At 36.9% G+C, this 22,414-nt stretch overlaps 1 protein-coding gene across 10 annotated transcripts in view; it reads left to right on the top strand.

The window, feature by feature from the left end:
* Positions 1-22,414, top strand: part of PSD3 (pleckstrin and Sec7 domain containing 3) — an 804,858-nt gene that overhangs the window by 669,270 nt on the left and 113,174 nt on the right. For all 10 annotated transcript variants that reach the window (XM_069075744.1, XM_069075743.1, XM_069075746.1 and 7 more), the window contains one exon: positions 20,590-20,660. In XM_069075744.1, the coding sequence (XP_068931845.1) occupies positions 20,590-20,660 (71 nt within the window). The remainder of the gene's footprint in view (positions 1-20,589; positions 20,661-22,414) is intronic.

The raw sequence follows: 22,414 nt of genomic DNA, 5'->3' as shown, positions 1-22,414 counted from the left end.
CAGTTAAAGTAAACATTTTACTTTTAATTTTTTATATTGCTTCCATGGAGTCCAGTGGATGAAAGCTTAATTTTTATATAATTAGATTAACAGGCCACTAAATGTGGCTTTGCAGTTTACTGCAGTTCCATAAAGTAGGAAGTACAATTATTGTTATTCATATTTTGTAGACAGGAAACCTGAAAGGTAGAGAGGAAGAAAAGATACAATCTCAGTGTGATAAGGAACCTCAGAGGACATCTAGTCTAAATCACATCTGAAGAAAATCCCCTTACAACATACCTGGCAAGTGATCATTGAGTTTTGACTTGAAGACCTCAAGTGAAGGCATCCCACCTCTTCCGAAGATAGCCCATTCTACTTTGGAAATTTCTCATTTACCACCCCTTAGCCTCAATTTCTTCTAGATGACTCTCAGGTCCCTTCCAAATCTAATAACCATTGAGCCTAGGAGCTTTTAGTTCAAAATCACCCCCCAAAACAGACTTTTTTTTTTAGATAGACTACTATGTAGTTGTGTCTCCTTCAGCTTTTACTTGAAATTTTGATGTTTTTTAATCCAAGCATAATATTTTATATCTGTCATTATTAAATTTCCTCTTATTTGATTAAGTCCGGTTTTCTAGTTTGTCAGAATCTTTTTGGAGTCTGACTCCATTATCTGGTGTGTTAGCCATCCTTCCTAGTTCTGTGCATCTTTTAATTTGATAAGCATGTCATGTCAGCCCCTGTGTCCATCATTAATGAAACCAACACAGGGTCAAGCAGAGATGCCTCAAATTTTCCACTGGAGACCAAGCTGACGTTGAAATGTCTGGACCTAAAAAAGAAACAAAAGAAGAATTTTTGAAGTCTGGATATTCATCCAGTTTGGGATTCACCTAATTTTACAGCATATTGTAGAGTCATAGAGTGGTATAGTTAGGATGTCAGAGTTCATCTAGTCTAATCCCTACCTGAAGTATTGATGCCTTTTATATTCCTGTCAAATTGTCATACAGTTTCTCCTTGAAGACATTTCAGTGACCAGCATGTAAATAATGAATAGAGGACTGGTCTTGAAATCAGGAAGAGTTTGGCTTTCTTTCTCACAATTCCTAGCTAGCGGTGACCCTTGCAAATCCCTTAACGCCTCCCTCAGTCTCACTTTCATATTCAGATGAGGCTAGAGATGTAGTTATTTTGAGACTAAATGAGCTAATATATGTTAAGCATTTTATAAATCTTAAAAAGCTGTGGAAATTACTTCCCTCTTCAGCCTGTGTCACATGTGAAATCTCCCTCTATGTATTTTCTGTTCTTTAGGCTCATAGTACAGTATATCACTTTTATTTTTCCTATATCAAGTTTTCCTGGTTTATAGCTGAGCTAAATTGTAAAACGTTTGTAAAACTTTCCTTTAATCTTTGTTCTGCAAGAAGTCTTTCCCAGTCCTCCTTAATCTTAAGTTTCTCTCCTTGTATATAGCTGTTTGCATGTTGTTTTTTGACATTGGACAGTGAGCTCCTTGAGTGAGAACAGGGGCTGTTTTATATCTTCTTTGCTCAGCCCGGTGCCTGGCTTATAGTAGGTGCTTAATAAATGCCAGTTGACTTGACTTCCCTTTCAATTATGGATTCATATATTATGAGTCATGATTGCTCATCCTCCTCCAAAAAACAACCAGCCCATTGAAAACAAAAGCAGAATAATGCTCACAAGTACAACACACAAGTTTGTACATAATTATGAAAAATGGTTTATCTTTTGCTATGTTATAAGACTATTCGCTTATTTTATGAAGTTCAAAATAAATCACCCAAACTATATAGTCTCCTAAAATGAAGCTAACGTGAAATTATGTTTATGGTTGACAACCTCACTGATGATTTGAGTGACTCAAAAATGGAATTCAGAGTTCTGTGTCTTACCCAGCTCATGATCTCACTGAGAAATTATTCCAAGAAATACAGAGGATAAGTGAAAAAAAGGCACTCAGTGCTGTCTGTGTACCAGCATATTCACTTAAATCATTTTTTACAGAGTGCAAAATAACATTTATTGTCAACAATAGTAGTAACAGTGATAATAATGGACATTTACATACTGCTTTACAAATACATTAATCACATTAGATCCTCACAACCACACTGAATGAGGTATTATCCTCATTTTACAGATGAAGACACTAAGATTCAGAAATACACTTCCTTGCCCATGGTCATATAGCTTGTTAAGAGTCAGTGGCAGGATGTGAATCCAAGGCTCCATTGCTTTCAGATCCAGAGTTTTTATGACGCTACACTCACTGCCTCTCAACGACAAAGGGATTTTCACGGGGTCACATATCTAATAGGTATAGGGGGCTTTGACTCCAACTCAGGTTTTCCAACCATGTCACAAACCCCTTACTGCCTCTGTTGTATAGTGTTATGCACTTTTAATTAAGTGTGGTCATGTTGCCAAGTTTGTGGTCTTGGCCGTAGATAGGTGGTGAAGTAGATAGAGCACTGTGCCTAAAGTCAGGAGAACCTGAGCTTAAATCAGCCTCAGACGCATACTAATTGTATGACCAGGCTAGTCATTTAACTGCTATCTGACTCAGTTTCCTCTGCTGTAAGATGGAAGTAATGTAGCTTTTCCCCCTTAGGGTTATCGCCAGTGTCAGATGTGATGTTTGTAAAGTGCATAGCACAATGCTCTTAGTAAAGGTTTGTTTCTTTCCCTTTCTTTATTAAGTATAGATATACAGTGTGTTTCATGAATAAAAGATAATTGACCCAACTTAGAAGGGGAAGGGTATGGGAAGCAACTAAGGAGTTAGATGTTCTGTTCACATTGTTTCTAATTCTTTGGCTTTATAAAACCTCTTAGGGCTTTATAGGGACAGTGGTTTGTTTGAATTGCCCTTTAACAAAAATTCAGGCTGTAGAGTACATACAAAATATGATTATGTTTTTGACTTTGATTTTTTTCTTTTTTTGTTGATTATAAAAGATTAGAAAATTGAAGGAATTGTGTTAATACAATGTTTTGTCATGGTGACAAAAACTCCAATGTCTGCTCATCTAATTCTGCAGTCACTCATTTTTCAAAATGTAAAATTGGAAGATTAAAAAAAAAGATACAAAAAGTACATTATTACTGTTTGAAACAGAAATTATTACTCTTTGAACCACAATGAGGCTTTTACCATTTAACTGCTTTTTCACGTGGTGTGGTGGGTATACTAGGATCATCCCAAGAGTATCTCTTTCTTACCATTTCAAGGTCATCCCACCTCCATTCTGTCTTTTCTTCAGTGCAGATTTCATGCATCTGTTGGAATAATCTTTGTCCTGCATAGATCTAGCCATGTTATTCCTCTGCTCAGAAATCTTCAGTGAAACCCTAAGTTCAGACTACCTTGTCTCCCAGTAGTCTCCTACCTCCAAGCCTTTGCACATGCTGTTTCCTTTGATTGGAATGGCCTCCTTTCCCCTCATCTCCTGTTGAATTCCTACCCAGGAATTCCTACCCATTTAAAACCCAGCTTACATTCTGCCTCTTTTTTGAAGCCTTCCTTGATCTCCATATTTGGTAAAAATATCTCACCTCTCACTTATAATTTTGATTCTAACATACATAATTATTATATTTATCTGTCTTATTCTCCTATTGGCCTGTGAACTTTACTAGGACGAGGACCATTAAATCATATTTCTTCCAGTTTCTGAGACAATGTTCTACATAATGAAAATGATCATTAAATATATTTTGAATAAATGAATCTAGAAAATCAAGGTAAAATAAAAACAACCCTATTCTGGGGCCCAGGACCCCACTTACTTAGCTAGTTACTGAAGACTTAGGAAAATGTGGCATTTCTTTGAATAATTTGGATGTTGGAGATTTTTCTCCTTTATCTACTTCCTCTTGCTTTGTAGAAGAAGAAAAGGGGCCTGCTAATGAGTGGGTGGCCACCAAAGCATCGCATTATGTTAGTTTATAGAAAAGCTATTTTTAGATGAAGGGAGGAGAAAAATTCTAATCAGCTTCATAATCACAGGATTAATAGTATTTTAGATTGGGTCTTTAGAGCTCATCTGGCCTTTACAGATGATGAGACTGAGGTACAGTGAAGGAAAGAGTTGTCCTCTAAACTGGGACTAACACACAGCTTTCCTGACTTCTCCATATTTTATTAGACATCCCACTACAATCTGCTGTCACCCTATAAACATCTGTATACAAGGCATGGGACCAGCAAAAATGGAAAAGTGCTCAGAATTGGTGTTCTCTGTGGAACCATTATTTGGTCCAAGCTGGTTTTAGAACATGAAGTTCCTATTCCTTTTTCCAGTAGTTTTTCTTTAACTGTGCATCTGGAGCCTAATTTTAATATTTAATTCTGTCATCTCCTTCCTTGGTCTCCTGTTTTCTTTTCTTTGATATTTCAAGGATGTTTGATTTTGAAATGATGTGTATTTTCTCTATGAAGGCAAATCACATTCCCTTCCCACTTTAGTAGAGAACATTGGTGCCAAATAGAATTAATTGTCTGGAGGTCCTGCACTCGGAGTCCAGAAATAGCGTTGAACTCTTATATTTTGATACTTGCTAGTTGTGTGACCCTGGGCAATCTACTTTACCCTTGTATTAGTCTCCTTCTCTATAAAATGGAGATAATAACAACAGCAATAATCGCATGTTACTACTAATAAAGTATGAATAAAATATATTATAATTTATTAAGCATAATTAAAATGAACACATAATATTTATTATTATAATAAAGTATATTATTAATTATTAGAATAGCTATTAATATAATGATAATGATAGCACACCTAGGTGATATAGTGGATGGAGTGCTTGGATCTGGAGTCAGGAAAGCCTGAGTTCAAATCCAGTCTCAGAAACTTACTAGCAGTGTGATCCTTGTGTAGAGGATTTGTTTGCTTCAGTTTCCTCATCTGTAAAATTGGGATGATAATAGCGCTTAACTCCTGGAATTGTTGGTGGCATTTATTTGAACAATTTGGATGTTGCAGGATAAAATTAACTTATTTAAGGATAATTTAAGGATAAAATGTTATGATATTTGCAAATCATAAATCACTATATAAGTGCTACCTAGCATTCCTTATAGTGTCATTGTGAGGCTTATATGACATGGTATATTGAAGATGCTTTACAAGCTTTAAAATTATATGTAAGTGTGAATTGAGAGACCATGTGGTAAACTACTTTGCAAAGGGTATATCCTAAGGTCCAAATCTGACCCTTTGAGTTTATTATATTGAATTATATTTATTATATGATATAATAATATATTATATCATATTTTATATCCTATTATATAATAATATAATAACATATAGCATAATATATTGTGATATATAATATATTATGATATAATAACATGTTATATATCATAATATTATACATTATGACACAATATGTAATATTATGTTGGATTATATTTATTATATTAAAAAAAACCAAAACCTTCTAAGATCTTAAGTAGCATAAAAATAGACAGTGGGTCAGATGTGACCTACTGCAGTAGTCAGCCCACCCCTAGTATGATGAATAAAAGACCAGCCTTGGAGTCAGGAAGTCCTGGGGTCAGTCTCCACTTCTGATATAAAATGACTGTGAGGAAATCATTTATCCTCTTGCTTCCCCCAGGCAGCTCTCTTAAATTATAGATCACTATGGAAGGGGCACCGGCCCTGGAGTCAGGAGGACCTGAGTTCAAATTCAGCCTCAGACACTTAACACAAAAACTAGCTGTGTGACCTTGGGCAAGTCACTTAACCCTGACTGCCCTCCCAAAAGCAAAAAAATAAATAAATAAATCACTGTGGGATTATACATCTATGTCATGGAGGGAGTTCTCATACCAAGAATTCCCTAAGCCAATGAAATCATAGGTCTGGATCAAATAGATAAATATCAGCTGTTGTTGTTATTCTGGTATTCATCTCATCTTATTTGTATGGATTTCAGACAGAAGTGTTCATGGTACTAGGCTCCATCCTAATATTCTTTTGTTTAATGTTGTGCAGACTATTATTGCTGAGGTGAATAAGATAACCCTTTGGGGGGGGTAGGAAGAGTGAGTGAATAAAAGCCTCTGATGGAGCATTATTGGGACAGAAAGGATGGTGCGAATGGTTTGTACTTCATTCCATTCCCATGTGGTTTTGATTTTTTTTTTTTAACCAGGTGTCTCAGATATGAAAACTTCATTCCTCATAGTTCAGAAATTGAGTGTTTGATAATAGTGACATCTGTTAGAATTATTTAGTTTTTATGGATCAACGTAACATCCAGACAGTTGGAGCCAACGGTTTCATTGGTGATGGTCTTCCAGTAATGTTTAATTGTTGAATTCTCTGGAATATTTGGAGTTCTGTATTTCTAGTGAGGGGCTTTATACTTGGCCCCCTAGTGAGTGCTTAGCTTAGTTCTTGGTTAATAGTAGACACTTAAATACTTGGTAATTGATTCTGCTATGTAACTTTGGCCACCAAACTATGTTTTTCTACGTGCTAAGTTTTTGGAACCCACAGGTGATATATTGCAATTTCTCTTTTATAATCTTCCTTGAGAATTCCAAATGTCTTCAGGACAACCTTTTCTGGAAGGTCTGATAGCACTGATACGATCTTGAATCACTCTCATAAATCTCTCTCTTCTATAAACAAATCTACACAGCTCTATTATTATTGTTGTTGTTGTTTTTATTTCTATAGTTGACAAATTTAGCCTCTAGCTAACATAATAAGTTATGAACCTTTCTATCCTTATGTCAGCTGGTCCTCAGGTGACATCACAGGCTGTCACTGGGCCTTTCTTCTCCTTTATGCTTGGTCAAAATCTTCCATAGTTTGCCCCTTGCTGTATCAGAAAACAGACTATAAAAAGTTCTCTTTTTCTGTTATGCTTGTTTCTTCTCTGCTTTGATGTTTAAGTGTTTCACACACCTTAATACTAAACATCAGTCTTTTTCCATCATATCTGACTTATTAACATTAATATTAGTGTATATCAGGCTGAGTAGAAGTTTTAACTCAAAGAGTAGTTCCCTAAACATCCATCTTTTTCCATCATATCTGACTTATGAATATAAATATTAGTATCTATCAGACTGAGTAGTTTAACTCAGAGACTAGACTTAGTTACCATATAACTTTAGTAATGTTCTCAGTCCATTTATTAATTACCATGATAGGTTCAGAAACTATGTGCTTAATGACTTTATCTGATGGTTTTTTTTTTAAGTCTTTGACATGTCTGTTCAAGGTCAGGCCCATTTTCCCAATGATTTCACCCTCTGATTCACTCTTTCTCTTTTTGCTGACTTCTCTGCTACTCACAAATTTGCACAGGTCTTATCCCACTCTTTTTGGTTTTTTTTGGAGGGTAGTTGGGGTTAAGTAACTTGCCCAAGGTTACACAGCTACTAGGTTTGTGTGTATGTGTGTGCTAAGTGTCTGAGGCCGGATCTAAACCCAGGTCCTCCTGACTCCAGGGCCAGCACTCTACTCACTGCAACACCTAGTCGCCCCGAAAATATCTAGGTTGTTAGTTTCTTTGCCCTTTTTGGAGGGGGCAGGGCAGGGCGATTGAGGTTAAGCGACTTGCCCAAGGTCACATGGCTAGTGAGTGTTAAGTGCCTGAGGCCGGATTTGAACTCAGGTCTTCCTGACTCCAGAACCAGTGCTCTATTCACTGCATCACCTAGCCACTCCTCTTATCCCACTCTTAAAAAAAAAAAAAATTTGTAATTTAAAAAATCCAAGCTGTCATTAACCATATGAAAAAATGCCCCAAATCCCTGATAGAGAAATGCAAATTAAGGCCACTCTCAGGGTCTACTTCATACCCAACAGACAATGATAACAAAAAGGAAGAGAGCAGATGTTGGAGAGGCTGCAGGGAAACAGGCACACTAATGTGATGTCAGTGGAGCTGTGAGTTGGCCTAGAGAAGACACTGTGGAAAAAAATTTGGAATTGCACCCCCAAAGTTACTAAATTATGCATACCTTTGACCTAGCTTATACTGCGACTAGCCTTATGTCTCTTGATCCTTCCCTGATTCTCATCTTCCCCAGTTTTCTAAATGCACACAGTATGTTTCTCTGGAAAGAACCTGAGACAACCAGAGTTATCATTTGGCCAATGGCAGGAATGGCTGATTTGTTTCCCTTTTGTAAAAATAGAGATCATAATACCTGACCTCTCTGTGTCTTCACAGGAAATATTGTAAAGATTTACTAAATATTTTATCATTTTCAAAATTGTTTGATTTTTTTTTCAAAAAGAGGCAATGATGCAAGATAATACTAAGTGGCTGTTGATTTTTTTTTTTAACTGGAATTGTAGGTATCTCTTGGGAATTTTTTCTGCCAGTGTAAGTGGGCATCTTATTTTCAACTTATATTCTTGGAGAGTTGGCTGGGTCAGCTCTGAGAATAGGTCAAGTGACTTGTTGAGGGTCACACAGCCAGTATATGTGAGAGGTGGGACTTTTAAGCTTTGTTCTTCCTGGCTTAGAGATCACCTTTCTGTCCACTGTGCCACATTGCCTCTTGTGGATTGCAAAATACAAAATAGAAAAGATAGTCTTCTACTCCCTTTTCTGTGCCCCTTGAGTTTCAGATGAAGAGCTGTTTCACATCAAGACTGTCTTCCTTTAAACTTTTGTAGTATCCACAGTTTCGACCGTTGTTCTCTTGCCACAGAAGAATTCAAGTAACGCCATATTGATTTGGTCAGACCAGTGGCTCATCCAACCAGGTAGACTCTCTCTGATGGTGGGAGCCAAGAAAAGATTGGGCAGGGAGAATTCAATAGTTGTCTACCACAATCTCATTCTCAACATTAGGTCTCTACTAGTCTGTGAATTTATTATCCATTAATTTATCTAACCTCTTCTTGCTCTAGATGTAGAATAGAAAGATTATCTGCTTGAATTTGTCTGCAACTGTCCATATGATGTATAACTAAAAGACCTTTCACTCCGGTTAACTTGTGCTTTATTATACTGTTAGAAAAACTTAAAATTTTGCTAAATTTTTAGTTGCTGTCACCAGTGAAACAAAGCAACTGGTTCTGGTAGCTTCATGATGTAAAAAAACTCATACATTTTTAAGCTCAGTGTAGATATGACCCAATTATACCACTACAGGAAAGCTGATGCTGATGACATCTTTGTTTCCATTTTCAAGCAGAGTGTGGGATTTACTTTGGAATGTACTACACTGTTGGAACTTCATTATCCTTGGGGTTGTCTTTCTTCATTTATGCTGAGAAATTGAAAACAAGTTGTTTTGCATGGAAGGGTCCCATTCCCACAGTTCCTTCCTTCCAGGCCTGACAGGTCCCAAATTGTTAGCCTTCAGGCTATGACTGAAAGCAGTATTTCTTTCTCATTAGCCATTCCCCAGTGAATATAGCTTTGCTGAATTTTTCTACTATTTGGGGAAAAAATAGGTAATTTTTATCATTTTACATTAATTTAAAGATGTTTTGGGAACACTGAAGGAATGCACTTTGAATCATCTGCATCATAAGAAAATGAAGGAATGAAGCATTTGCTATGTTTTTCCATATGAACCTTGTGTGAAAAAATCAGATATAGTAATTAGGGTAGAGGACAGAATCACAGAATGTTGGAGATAGGGACCTTAGAGACTTTAACTCCAATTTCCTTCTATTACATGAGCAAACTGAGACCCAGAGAAAGGAAATGATTTATCCAAAGTCATATAAGTAAATGGAGGAGTCCAGCCTTAAACCAGGTTTCTACTCTACTCTCTGCCTCAGAGAAGGAGGAGTACTCAAAAGATAAGAGGAAATCATGGAGTTGGAAAATAGTCATCCATTTGAATGAAATTAGAAAGCCACTTACTTTTCTTAAACAAAATCTATCATAAGTATAGATACAAAGAAATTGAAAATGAGTTTGGCTATATAAGCTCTAAATCTTGTCTGAAGTTAGTACCTTTGGAGAGATTAAAAATAAGTGGGATTTTCCCTGCTGCAATGGGTCCATTGATCCTTTCTAACCTATCACCATATACTTAAGTATAATTTATTACCAGTCCCTTTCAAGAGAAAAGGAGCAGGGTAAAGAAAATCTATTCCCTTATCTCTAATCCTGAACTCCATAAGTTCTCTAATGAAGTCAAGTTATCATTAAACCCAAGAAAGTATTCCTTGTCCTGACTTAGTAAATTGCTAAATGGATTTCTTCAAGTGAGCTCTAAGGACTTGGGTGGATATAGGATGATAAAAGGAATTGAATGTAAAACCCCAGAGTTGCCAAGAGAACCAAAGACTGCAACTTTTCTGAAGCTGCCAAGTTCTCATTTGAGCAGATGCTAAGACGATTTGCGTTTTCATTTGCTTAGATCTGAAAGAATTTGGTTTTTCACTTGCAGGCTATGAATTATGTAGACATTAACCATTAAGTAATTACTCAGGTATTCCAAAAAGTGTTTCAGAGTTCTGATTTCTGACCCAGCAGCAGGGAATGAGAATACCACCCCTGTAGTAAGGTTGTCACAGAAGCATTGCATGGATAGAGATGAGCAAGTGATTTCGTTTTGGAGATCAAAATGTTCAGATTGCCACTTAAAAGCAGGTTCTACAATTCCTTCCTACAGACCCATAGTGATAAGCTCCCCAAAGACATTCCAGAGAAGCAAGGTGGGTGGTGACCACAGTAAAAGTCAGTACAAAATCACAGTATTTTAGACTTGCAATGGGTCTCAGAGGCCACTTAGACCAAGTCATACGTGAAAGAAGTACTTATTCTATCAAACCCAACAAATAGCCATTCTTCTTTTTCTTCAAGCCCTCCAGTGGGGAAAAACCAGCTACTTTCCAAGGTAACATATTGCACTTTTAGAAGGTTTTAATTTAAAGGTTCTTTGCACCTGGAGTTCTGCCCTGTGGGGCCAAAAAGAACAGATCTAATCCCTCTTCCACAGGACAATCTTAGTTCACACTTGAAGACAGGCATCTGAAGAATCTACTTTTCTCTGGGCATGGTGAGAAACTTCAAGCCTCATGTACCGTGGTCTTAAGCCCCTCACTACTCTGGTTGCCCTGAAGTGGACTTCCTTTAGCTTACCAGTCTACCCCCCAAACTGACACCTAGAACTTAAAAAATACTCCAAAAGTGGTCTGGTCAGTGTAGAGAACACTGGGACATTCACCTCCTTCTTTCTGGAGCTCCTGAATCTCTAAATGAAGTCCAAGATCATGTTAGGTCTTTGTTTACCACATCACACTAGTGACTCATAATGGGATCTACTAAGATTCTCAGATCTTTTTATTATCTAACTATATGTCACCTAAATTTTAATTGTAAAATCTTTTTTTAAACCCAATTCCAATTTGTACCTGATGAATTTCAGCCTTATGCACCAGCGTACATGGAGGCAAATGGTCCAAGGCCAAGGTTTGTTGCTTTCTGAGCTCCCCCTTGTTCATCCAGCAAATATTATATGACCAAGCCATCTGCAGTCAGATGAAGCCAATCAACAGCTGTGCTCCATTAAAGTGCAGAGACAATTCAGTTATTCTCTACCCCAGTGACACAGAGATATAAGACTACCCTTTTTAAGACCTGAAATTGGATCAGTGAGAGGATGCTTAGTTTTCTTCTATGTAGTAGAACTTAATAAATGCTTATTTTGAATGAACATGTCATGATTCTTCCCTATTGGTCTTACTCCAATTCTCTCCTCACCATTACTACCCACATCTAACATCCCAGGGAATATCAGTATCTTTATAATCTCAGTTATTCCTTTTATTATATAATGAGATAACCTTTGTGCAGCATTTTGCAAACTATAAAGCATTATATAAATGCTAGTCATAAATATTATTTTATAATCCTTTGTTGAGGCATCACTTGCCTCAAATGAATAGCCTCTCCATCACATAGGGTGAAAGACTATCCTGTCTCATTTCTGATTTCCTGAAAACTATCAGTTCTCTTGAGAAGAAGCTGGCTCATATAGTGAAGAAGGTTGGACTTGGTGGCTCAAGAAAACTGGGGTTTATCTCTCACCTTTAGTTCTTATGAGTTATGTGGTATTTGTCATTTCAGTTGGGTCTTACTCTTTGTGACCCCATTTATGGTTTTCTTGGCAAAGATAACTGTAATGGTTTGCCATTTCCTTCTCCAGCTCATTTTATAGGTGAAGAAACTGAGGCAAACAGGGTTAAGTGACTTACCCAGGGTCACCCAGATAGTAAGTATCTGAGGCCAGATTTTTTTTTCTATTTTTTTTTAAGCATTTGGAGTTAAGTAACTTGCTCAAGGTTACACGGCCAGTTATTTCTGGGTGTGGTGCTAAGTATCTGAGCCCAGATTTGATCCCCAGGTCATCCCGACACTGAAGCCGGTGCTCTTACTCGCTGAGCCACCTGGCCGCCCCATGAAGCCAGATTTGAACTAGGGAAGATGAGACCATGAGCTCTCTTCACTGCACCACCTTGTTGACCAATTTAATTAGGTGAATGTGGGTTAATCACTTTTCTGGGACAATTTCCTCATATTTAAAATAGGGGTAATTCAATTAGTACTTATCTCACAGGGTTATTGTTAGGTTCAAATGGGATAATGTCTGTTAAGTACTTTTCAGATATTAAAGCCTTATGTAAACATCAGTTATTGTTATCATTTCCGTATTATTTAAACTTAATTGTACTACAACTTCATCATGAAGTCTTTATTGTTATCATTTCAGTATTATTTAAACTTAATTGTAGTACAACTTCATCATGAAGTCTACCCTGACCCACCTTGCTCCACAGTGAGCTGAATCCTGAAGGAAACCAGGGATTTTAAGAAACAGAAGTGAAAAAGAAGTGGAATTCCAGGCATGGAGGGCAGCCAGTAGAAATAAAGAGATTGTGGTTGGAGTTTTATGAATTTGGAACCAAAACAAAGTCTATGTGGCTAGATCACAGAAAGAAGAGAAGGTAGAAAAGTGTATTAAGTCCAGAAGGATAGTTTGGGGGCCACGTTGTGAAGAACTTTAAGTTTCAAACAAAAGAAATTCTATTTGATCTTCAAGGTAATATGGAGCTACTTGAGTTTATTGAGTGGGAAGTCAGACTTGCGCTTTAGGAAATCACTTTGGTAGCTCTCTGAAGGATGGATTGTCGAGAAAAGAATCTAGTTAAGGGGTTATTGCAGCTGTCCAGGTGATTAGGACTTGGAGCTAAACATCTATGTTTCTTTTCACTAGACCATGAACTTGAAGCTTTGAGAATTTATGGGACTTGTCATTGACCACACAGATAATAAGTGACAGATGAGATTTGAACCCAGAGCTCCATAACTGCAAGTCTAGCACTCTATCCACCCTGCCATACTGTTTCCCAGTATTATTTCGTTCGATCCCCACAATAACCCTGCAAGATAGGGAGGGAAGGGATTTTTTTTTTTTGCACAATTTCCCCTGCTTCATTCAATGCTTAGTGCAGAGACCCAGAAGTAATAATAAATATTTACTGAATGAAAAGAGCAAGTCCTTCATAACCTAGCCCCCTCCTACCTTTCCAGTCATACCCAACACATACTCTTCAATCCAGTGGTATTGGCCTCTTGGCTGTTCCATGAACAAGACACTTTATCTCTTGGCTTCAGACATTTTCTCTGGTTGTCCCCCATGCCTGCAATGCTCTCCTTCCTCTTCGCCTACTGACTTCCTTTAAGGACTGGACTCCTTTACGGTTACAAAAGGAAATGTATATTATTATTAATTCACTTAGAACCTCACAAACACTAACTTCATGACCTATATCTTAGGATTCTTTTAATATGATGTGATCTTTTTATTGTTTCATTAATGAAGCCTTCTTGAGTGTTGGTGAATGTAGACTTGTCTTATTATGGACAAAAGAATAAACACTTCACTTTGGGAAACGCCAGTTTGTGAACACAGGACTAGGGAGTTGTGCTTCTGGTTTCAGGTAGTTGTATCAAAATACAAATAGATGTGATGAAAACTTTTGTTTGTACAATTTTAAAAACTAAAGAGAGGATAAAAAGTCTAGCTAGCATATATGAAGCCCCTTCTGACATTTTTACCCAACACCATCTCTCCCTTCTCTGCATTCCATTCTGGAATGATCTGTGTCTCATACAGTCTTACACCTTATCATATGCTGCCTTGTATTTTCTGCCTTGTCACAAAAACTGTCTTGCACAACTTGACTATAAGCACCTTGAGAATAGAGACTATAGCTTCTATTCTTCTGCCCATAGGCAAGTGTCTGCACAGAATTGATCCCATAGTGCCTATTTAATATCTGTTGACTCAATTGAGGTGAAGACTATGATTTTAAGGATTACATTTCCTGTAGGAAAAATCTTCGAATTTTGTATCTGTCATATTTGAGTCTTACTGACATTTTTTTTTTTGCAAAGCTGAAATGCTTAAAACAGAGGAAGCTTCAATTTTGAGTTCAGACTTTGAAAGAACTCAAAGAATAATTCAATTTGGTTCAAGAAACATTTAAGTTGCATGCCAGGCACAGTGCTAAGCACTAAGGATACAAAGAAGAAAAAGAAAAACAGTCCCTGTCCTCAAGATGTTTACAGTCTAATGGGAGAAGACAATACAAACATGGCAGCTGGGAAGAGAGAGGGGATGGACCAGGGGGGTACCCATTGTGTGAGCATCATGTTCCTTGGAGTTCAAACCAAGGAAAGCTGTAGATGGAAAAGTGAAAAGTTAAAATCATAATATGGAAGGCATGATAATTGAACTGTTAGAGGGGAGAGGTAGCATCTGCTGCCAGTAGCTCTGGTGAAAGTATCAGCTTTTCTCCAGCACTGTTACCATTATCAATGAATTGAACCTCTTGGCTAATATTCTTCTGTGGTCCATTACGGAGCTGACAATACCTGAAGAAGGGAGTGGGGAGAATCCAGTTAGACCTTTTCCTGTTATAGCATTGTAGTTCTGGAGATCTATTATTCCCACTCAGCTCTCTCATATCTCCGTATTCCCCTCTGTTGTTCACCTAGAGAAAGGTGCTGTGCTAGGCTGTGCTATAAACTGCCTGAGGTCTTAGACATAGATAAGATGGATGAATTTGGTGGTGATGATGCATCTCACTCACAAACTTAGTGATAGCTGAATACATGACAACAGTACTTTTCCTCTTCTCTTGGGAATGCTTGTGCTGGAGGTCATAGAATCCTGACACATAAAATGATATATCTTACTCCAGAACAACCTTCAAGGTTATCAGGTAAATCAGGCAGGTTCATTGATTTGCCAGAGATCACATACCTAGCAAGGGGTGACTATGGGGCTGGATCCCAGGTTTCCTGTCTCCTCATGCAATACTCCTTTCTTTCCATCATGTTGTCTCCATTTCTACTTTGTTGTAATGTAAGGAATATTTTTCACTGTAAAATGATTGCATTTTATATTGTTACCTTCACTTTGAAGTTCTGATTTGACATTTCTTGCAAGAGCACAGTCATAGTCAAGGAAAGATTTATTCAGACACATTTAACAATGTATTTCTCTCCTTCTGCCTATTACCTTCTGCTGGGTACGTATATGCTTTAGCAGCAGGTACTGAGATTGTGTGCCAACAAAAAGGGATGGTTTTTACTTCCTCCAAAGGCCCACAGAGCAAATGTTTTGATTCCTTTTCGACAGGTGGATAGCTCAGCGTGGTACTGAAATGAGCATCTGTGTGCTATAAAGAAGACGGACATACACATGATTCTCTAAGCCCAGAATGCCTGAGTACCCAATGAGAGGAGACTTGACAATTGTGTTTTGGCTAGGATTTTTTTTTAAAGCTTTCTTTTTGGTCACAGCAAAGTCCATGTTAAATATAGCTTCACATTTGACATAAACATAAGAATAAGTGATAACTACTCAGCCAATTTATACAAAAAGAGACATAAAGTCCAAAGACCTGGATCCTTGTCTAGTCTCTATCGATAATTTGCCATTTGGATGTGAGCAAATTACTTTAAAATCTTTATTTTAGTTTCCTTATCTGTAAAATGGGAATGACATTATTCTACCTTCTTTACCATTTCAGTAAGATTTTTTTTAGTTCCTATTATATGTATGACACTGTCCTAGGCACAGAGGATACAAAGACACAGCTAGCAAAGCTCCCTGTCCTCAGGGAGTTTATATTCTACTTGAGAGAGTTGTGAGAACCCATGGGGTGAAGTGAAAACAATTCCTTGGGCATGAATTTCCTCATCTGTAAAATGGAATGAGGAGACATTGAACTAAATGGCCTTTAATATCCTTTCCAACTCCAAACCTATAATCCCAACATACTAAATGAGATAATGAGCATTAAAGTATTTTGAAAATTAAAGCACTATACATGTTATAAAGGATTATCATTAAAAAGTAACAAATTCTGATAAAATTCCAAAAAATATCTAGTTTTTAATAAACTATAGGTTTTTTATTGTAATATGTGCTATTATGTTGGACAATCTCCAAGAACTTTTGTAAGCCAAGAAAGAAATTATCTTTTTGTTTCCAAACTGAAGTTTTAATACATCTAGAACTTCTGGAAAATATTGTTTGGCACATAAGTATGAAGGTGGAAGAATGGACAATTTTAATTCTGTATTTTTTAAGCTGCCAACCATTATACTTACCAAATATCCATAGCAAGAGAACCTGTATTCTTCTGAGTTCTCTTCCCATAGATCTTTGATGTAGCTATGAAGGAATTAATAATGACATGTACCCTGAATCCATCTTCATCAGTGGTGAATGGTACATGAATTCAGCTGAGGAGAAGTCCATTCTACAAATGTATTAAATTACCTAATAATAATAGCTAACATTTTACAACATTTAGGGTTTACAAAACACTTTTTATATGTATGTTAACTCATTCAGTTTCCTTGTCTCTAAAATCAAGAGGGTTGGGTTATATTGCCTATGAGGTCCCTTCCAGCTATAAAGCTATGATCCCTAAAGGACTTTGCATCATTTCTCCTTTTATGAATTAGTCTGTGTAGAGTAAGAGTTGAACTTCAAATGAAGCAGTTACTATATTTCTATGGTTTCTTCCCAATCTGAATATAGGATTTTTTTTTTTTTGACATTCACAAAATCTGTCTAGAGTATGAATTTTAGAATTTAGAATAAGGGATAAGTACACCTTTTTTGGCACTCTTAGATAAGCTGACCAAGCAGATATAAATAGGCTACATTTTTTCTAGATGCAATTCACCTTGATAACAGGATCATTGATTTAGAAGGGATTCAAGGTTCAACTAATGAGGTAGTCCACCACTACCTGAGATTTTTCTGCATACATTTCATTTTCATGGCTTCTCTTCACCATGAATTCTCTGATATTGAGTAAGGGATATGTGGTCACTAAAGGCTTTTCTAAATTCAGTACATTTGTTAGGTCTTTATCTTTTTAAAATAACTTAAATATAGACCTAATGTTAAATACTTCTGCAACCTATATTAATAGACCTATCAGAGATTGGGTCCAAATATATCATTTGAACCCAAAACTTTGGTTCTTCTTTCTTTTTAAAAAATTTTATTTTATTTTTAATTTAATTTGTAGTCCTTATTTCAGTCATTAAATATGCTAGTGACAGAGGTGCTACCACCTTATTGTATAATATTATTGTTAGTCTGGGGGCACATATCTAGAACTGGAAGAGGTTTCAGAAGCCATCCACCTCAAGCCCTTCATTTTACTGATGATAGATCTGAGGCTTGGAGAGGTAAAATAAATTGCCTGAGGTCACAAAGGAAATAGTAAGAACAAGAGACAAGATTTGAACCCAAATCCCCTAGTCTTCATATTTGGGGGGCTTTATTTTACTATAAATATTGATTTTTGTATCAGTAACCATTATTTAAAAATGAATAAAATAAGGGAACTTGATTAGCTAAGATACAGTGCCAAAAACCAAGACTTGAGTTTCAAACTTTTAGACAAGCATCCACAAACTCAACTCTTGTATACATCCCATGTACAGAAGAAAGGCACATATGGCAACAGCTTGGGAGGCAGTCAGGGTAGGGTTGGTATCTAGTGGCTTTGGAGTTGGAACGCTTGGGTTTGGAGGCCTGCTTTGTCTCTCTTAGTTGTGTGACTGTAGGAAAATCATGTGATTCATCTGCATTTCATTTTCCCTCGTTTTTCAAAGGGAGCTGATAATTTTAAAATCGGCTTTGTCTCAGGCTTGTTGTGAACAAAGCAATTTGTAAACTCTAAAGTGCTCTTTTAGCTATTACAATTATTATTATCTCCGATTTGTGTTATTTTCTTATGATCGTGATGCCCAATGTGTTTTAAGCTACTAAATTTTAAAAGTTGGTTTCCATGGTTCTGCAAAATTACAAATAAACAAACAAAGAAGAATGGATTTCAAAACAAAACTCTTGAGTTTCTTAAATGGAAATGTGATCAATTGAAACTTCCCCTATCCCCTCTAGTGTAAGTAAGTGAAAGGGACAATTAAAGTTGTGAAGCATCTTACAAAGGGAACTGTTATATCTGACATTGTTCCCAATTCTAGAACACTTGTTGGGATTTATTCATTTATGAGGTTTATGTGATTGCTTATTTTTAATAAGAACTTTAGAACTTTGTTTTGAAATTTGTTTATTTGGGTCAACTGGTGACTCAGTCGATAGAGCAACAGTCTTGGAGTCAGGAAGACCTGAGTTCAAATCTAGCCTCAGATACTTACTAGCCTCAGTGACTCTGGGCAAGTCACTTAACCTTAATTACCTCAAAAAAAAAGAAAAGAAAATTGCTGTTTTCTTCGTAAATGCCTTTGTAATGCTGTTGCTTATAATATCATGGTAATTGATGCATGATATAGCCTAGTGGAGAGAGGGTTAGTCTTGTTTTTAAGACCTGAGTTCAAATTCTTGCCTCCAACAAGTATCAGAGAACCTAGATTCAGATACTAGCCCTGCCACATACTACCTATGTTACCTTTTGTGAGCACCTTAACCTTTGGGTTGGAGTCCATGACCTCTGGGTCTCCTCTGGCCCTAGGATCCCATGCCATATTAGCTGTGGTACCAAGGACACTTCACTAAACCTCTAATTTCCCTAGAAAACTCTGTAAGACTATAAAGTACAGAGATCTGCTTCGGTAGAGTTTCTGCAATTGAGAATATCACCCCTCTCCTCTGACATATAGTGATGGTGGCTTATCACTTAACCTCCTGGCTCTTGGTCAGCCAGCTAGCATTCCTTAGGGCCAGGAACTGTGCTAAACATTGGAGATACAAAGAAAATTCAAAAACAAACCTAAAGCAATGCAGTCCTTGCTGTCAAGGAGCTTACAGCCTGGAGGAGACCACATGAAAACACTTCTTTACAGACAAACTCCATACAGGATAAATTGAAGGTATTGTCAGAGGGAAATCACTGAGATGGAGGATAGAATTTGAATTTTAGTTGAGACTCAAAGGAAGCCAGGGAAGCCAGGCAGCTTTCTAAGATTCTAGACTTCTTAGCACAGTTCCTGGCACATAGTAGGCACTATTCTAGGGAATAAATGTTTATTGGTTAAATCCAAGTGGCAGAGAAGGTACCAGCTTGTATCAGTAGAAGGAATTTCCTCACCCTGGAGTTCCTTTTAATCAATAAATGCACAGGTTCTGGCCCTATCCCTGTCAAATCACAGGTCCAAATAAAATAAAATTATTATTATTGTCATTATTAATGGAACTATTAGATGAAAATAGTATTAATAATGGATTGAAAATAAAGTTGATCTGAAAATATTATTTTTGGTCAGCTATTACTAAAGGACAACAAAATCATTTTTAAAAGATTTTTCTGCCAGACTTGTTCTTTTTTGTTTGTTGAAATATTTCAGATGGTAAAACACCTTATTCCTTTTGCTAGAATGATGAGAGACCCACACAAAGGTTGTCGGGTTTTTTTGCTTTGTTTTGTTTTTTGTTTTTGGCAGTGTTTCCTTTATCACAAGGGAAGATTCAGTGGGGGAGAAAAGTCTGCAAGGGAACAACGGTAGGGAAAAAACACAAGGCATCAATAAAACTTGTTTTTATTCATAAAACTTAAAAAAAATTAAAAAAGCCGAGGTTGGACTACAGCTAGAGTCCCATATAGCTGTAAAACTACAGCTCTGAACTGGGTTCATTCTAAGCCTTAAGCATTTAGGAAAAGATGACAAAAAGCTACAGCAAAGGGTTCAGATACTGCAAAAAGGCTTGTGACCTGTCCATCTAGGAGATGTTTAACATCTCTCTTTGGTTATTTCTCCTTTCTGTTTTTCTCTGGTCACCTCCCAATAATGGACAAAGTTCTGTCTCAAATGACTATGCCAAATCTCTTTCCCCAGCAGCTTTTGCTGTGCCCTGGAATGTTGTCTTTGAAAAATAAAGATTCTTTAAGTCAGTTTCTCATCCACCATGTGGGGGGTTTATTTTGTCTCCAGCAGCAAATGGTGCACTTTGAATCATAATCACCACATTGAACAGAGAAATGCTAACGATGTTAATTGTCTTTCTAAAATGCCAACTGACTTCAAGTAAGATTTTTCCCATTTATTTTGTTTTCTTTTTAGCTCCAAGAGGAAAGCGAGGGTGGAAGACCTTTTATGCTGTACTGAAGGGAACAGTGCTTTACTTACAAAAGGTAAAAATAGAATTTTCTGTGAAACGGTAATTAAAGAAGGGGCACAGAAAAAAAGGCCTATTGTATACAAGTCACCTCTGACCACCTGAAGAGTAATAAACAAATCTCATTTCACCTTTCACACTACACTCTGATGACCTGTTGCTTTTTCAAATCTTATTTGCATACAGTTTATTTCCCAATTTATTTTAATGAAAAGTTGTCTTTAATTGTATATACTTAGTTTCAAATTAGAAAATAATATGATTGATCAGAAAATTGAATTGCAAGAGAATTCCAGCTTACCCTTTTTTGGTTGGGTAGAATAAACCTTGTTCTTAATAGTTTTAATGATATTTTATATGTGTATGCAACATTTCCATTATAGATGTTTTATAGCTAAACACTAACCATGTTTTAACTCTCGTCTGATTAGAGCTATCAGGGCATGCTCAATAGGGAAATGGAAAAGAGTTAGAAAGACTTGAGTTCAAATACTGCCTCAGACTTCCTTCTAGCCTTGTGACCCTAGTCAAGACCTTGACTTCCCTGTGTATCAGTTTCCCCATCTGTAAAACGAGGGAATTGGACTTATAGGTCTATAAGGTCCCATTTGCCTCTAAGACCTGTGATCCTGTGTCATTTAAGTCAGACCAAGCTTAAACTTAGATTATGAGATTTCAGTTAAATGGAGTTTTAGCTTAGCTTTGCATGGTGGGTCTTAATCACTCAGAACTGGAAGAATTTGTCACACTTTTTGTCAAAAACTACCTGCTTTGTCTTAAAGCACTAAATGTGTGTTTCTGATCCTACTTATTCTTTGTAGACAGTGAGGGGATCCTGCCCTGTGAATCAGAATATGTACTCCCTCCAAAACTCAGGAACATTTTACTAAAGACACCACTGCACTAGGGACAGCCACGTAGAGGCCCCACAGAGATCCCTTGAGGGGCTAGGGGCTAAGGAGAACTTGAGATTTACCATATGTCCTCTTGGGAACTACATTTTTAGCTTTCTCTTTGATTATGACATAAGGACACAGATTTTCTAGAGAAATTCACAGCCCGGGGTAAAAAAAAATTTTTTTCAAGATTTCATTCATATTCATCTTTATTTTATAAAACACACACTCTCTAATATGCTTCAAATGTTTTCTCATCACTGCCTTTCTACACTTCTGTTTCTCTGGGAGAGAGACAATTTCTGGTGCAAAATAACATATGAAACATTAGATCAGATGGCATTTCCTGCTATTTGTGATCCCTGTTTTAACAAGTCAGCTATATTGACTCCTTCCCTCTATGTCTCACCCCCAGCCCTTTTGCTGGTGTATATATACATATATTGGGCCAGCACCAATCCTTTTAAATTTGGTTTGCCTTCATCTGCAGATTGCAGCTATTTTCCCAGCAGAAATCCTACTTTCTTTAGAAAAAAAAAGACACCTTTCTTTTTAGCTGAAATTCATCCTAAACAACAGCCCTAAAAGATGGTAAAAACTAATCTTGGTAAATTCATTAAAAAACAAAACCAAACAAACAAACAAAAAAACCACACCAGTTCATGGAATGGCAGGCCATAGAATTTCTATACCTACTTTATCACTCAGGGAGAGCCCTGACATTGAAAGGAAAGTTGGTCTCTCTCTGTACATTAATTGTTTCTATAAAGACCATTCATATCATTGCTTAGAAGGACTGGTTTTGGGCCACCTGCTTTCCCACTCTTCTTTCCCCCTTTTGTGCAAGTATTTATTGTCCTTAGTTTCATTCTTC

Source organism: Petaurus breviceps, unplaced genomic scaffold (assembly GCF_028583685.1).
Source record: "Petaurus breviceps papuanus isolate PSGF00001 unplaced genomic scaffold, PetGlider_PUasm1.0 90919, whole genome shotgun sequence".
NCBI classification, from domain to species: Eukaryota; Metazoa; Chordata; class Mammalia; order Diprotodontia; family Petauridae; genus Petaurus; species Petaurus breviceps.
This window is presented reverse-complemented; position numbering and strand designations above follow the sequence as displayed.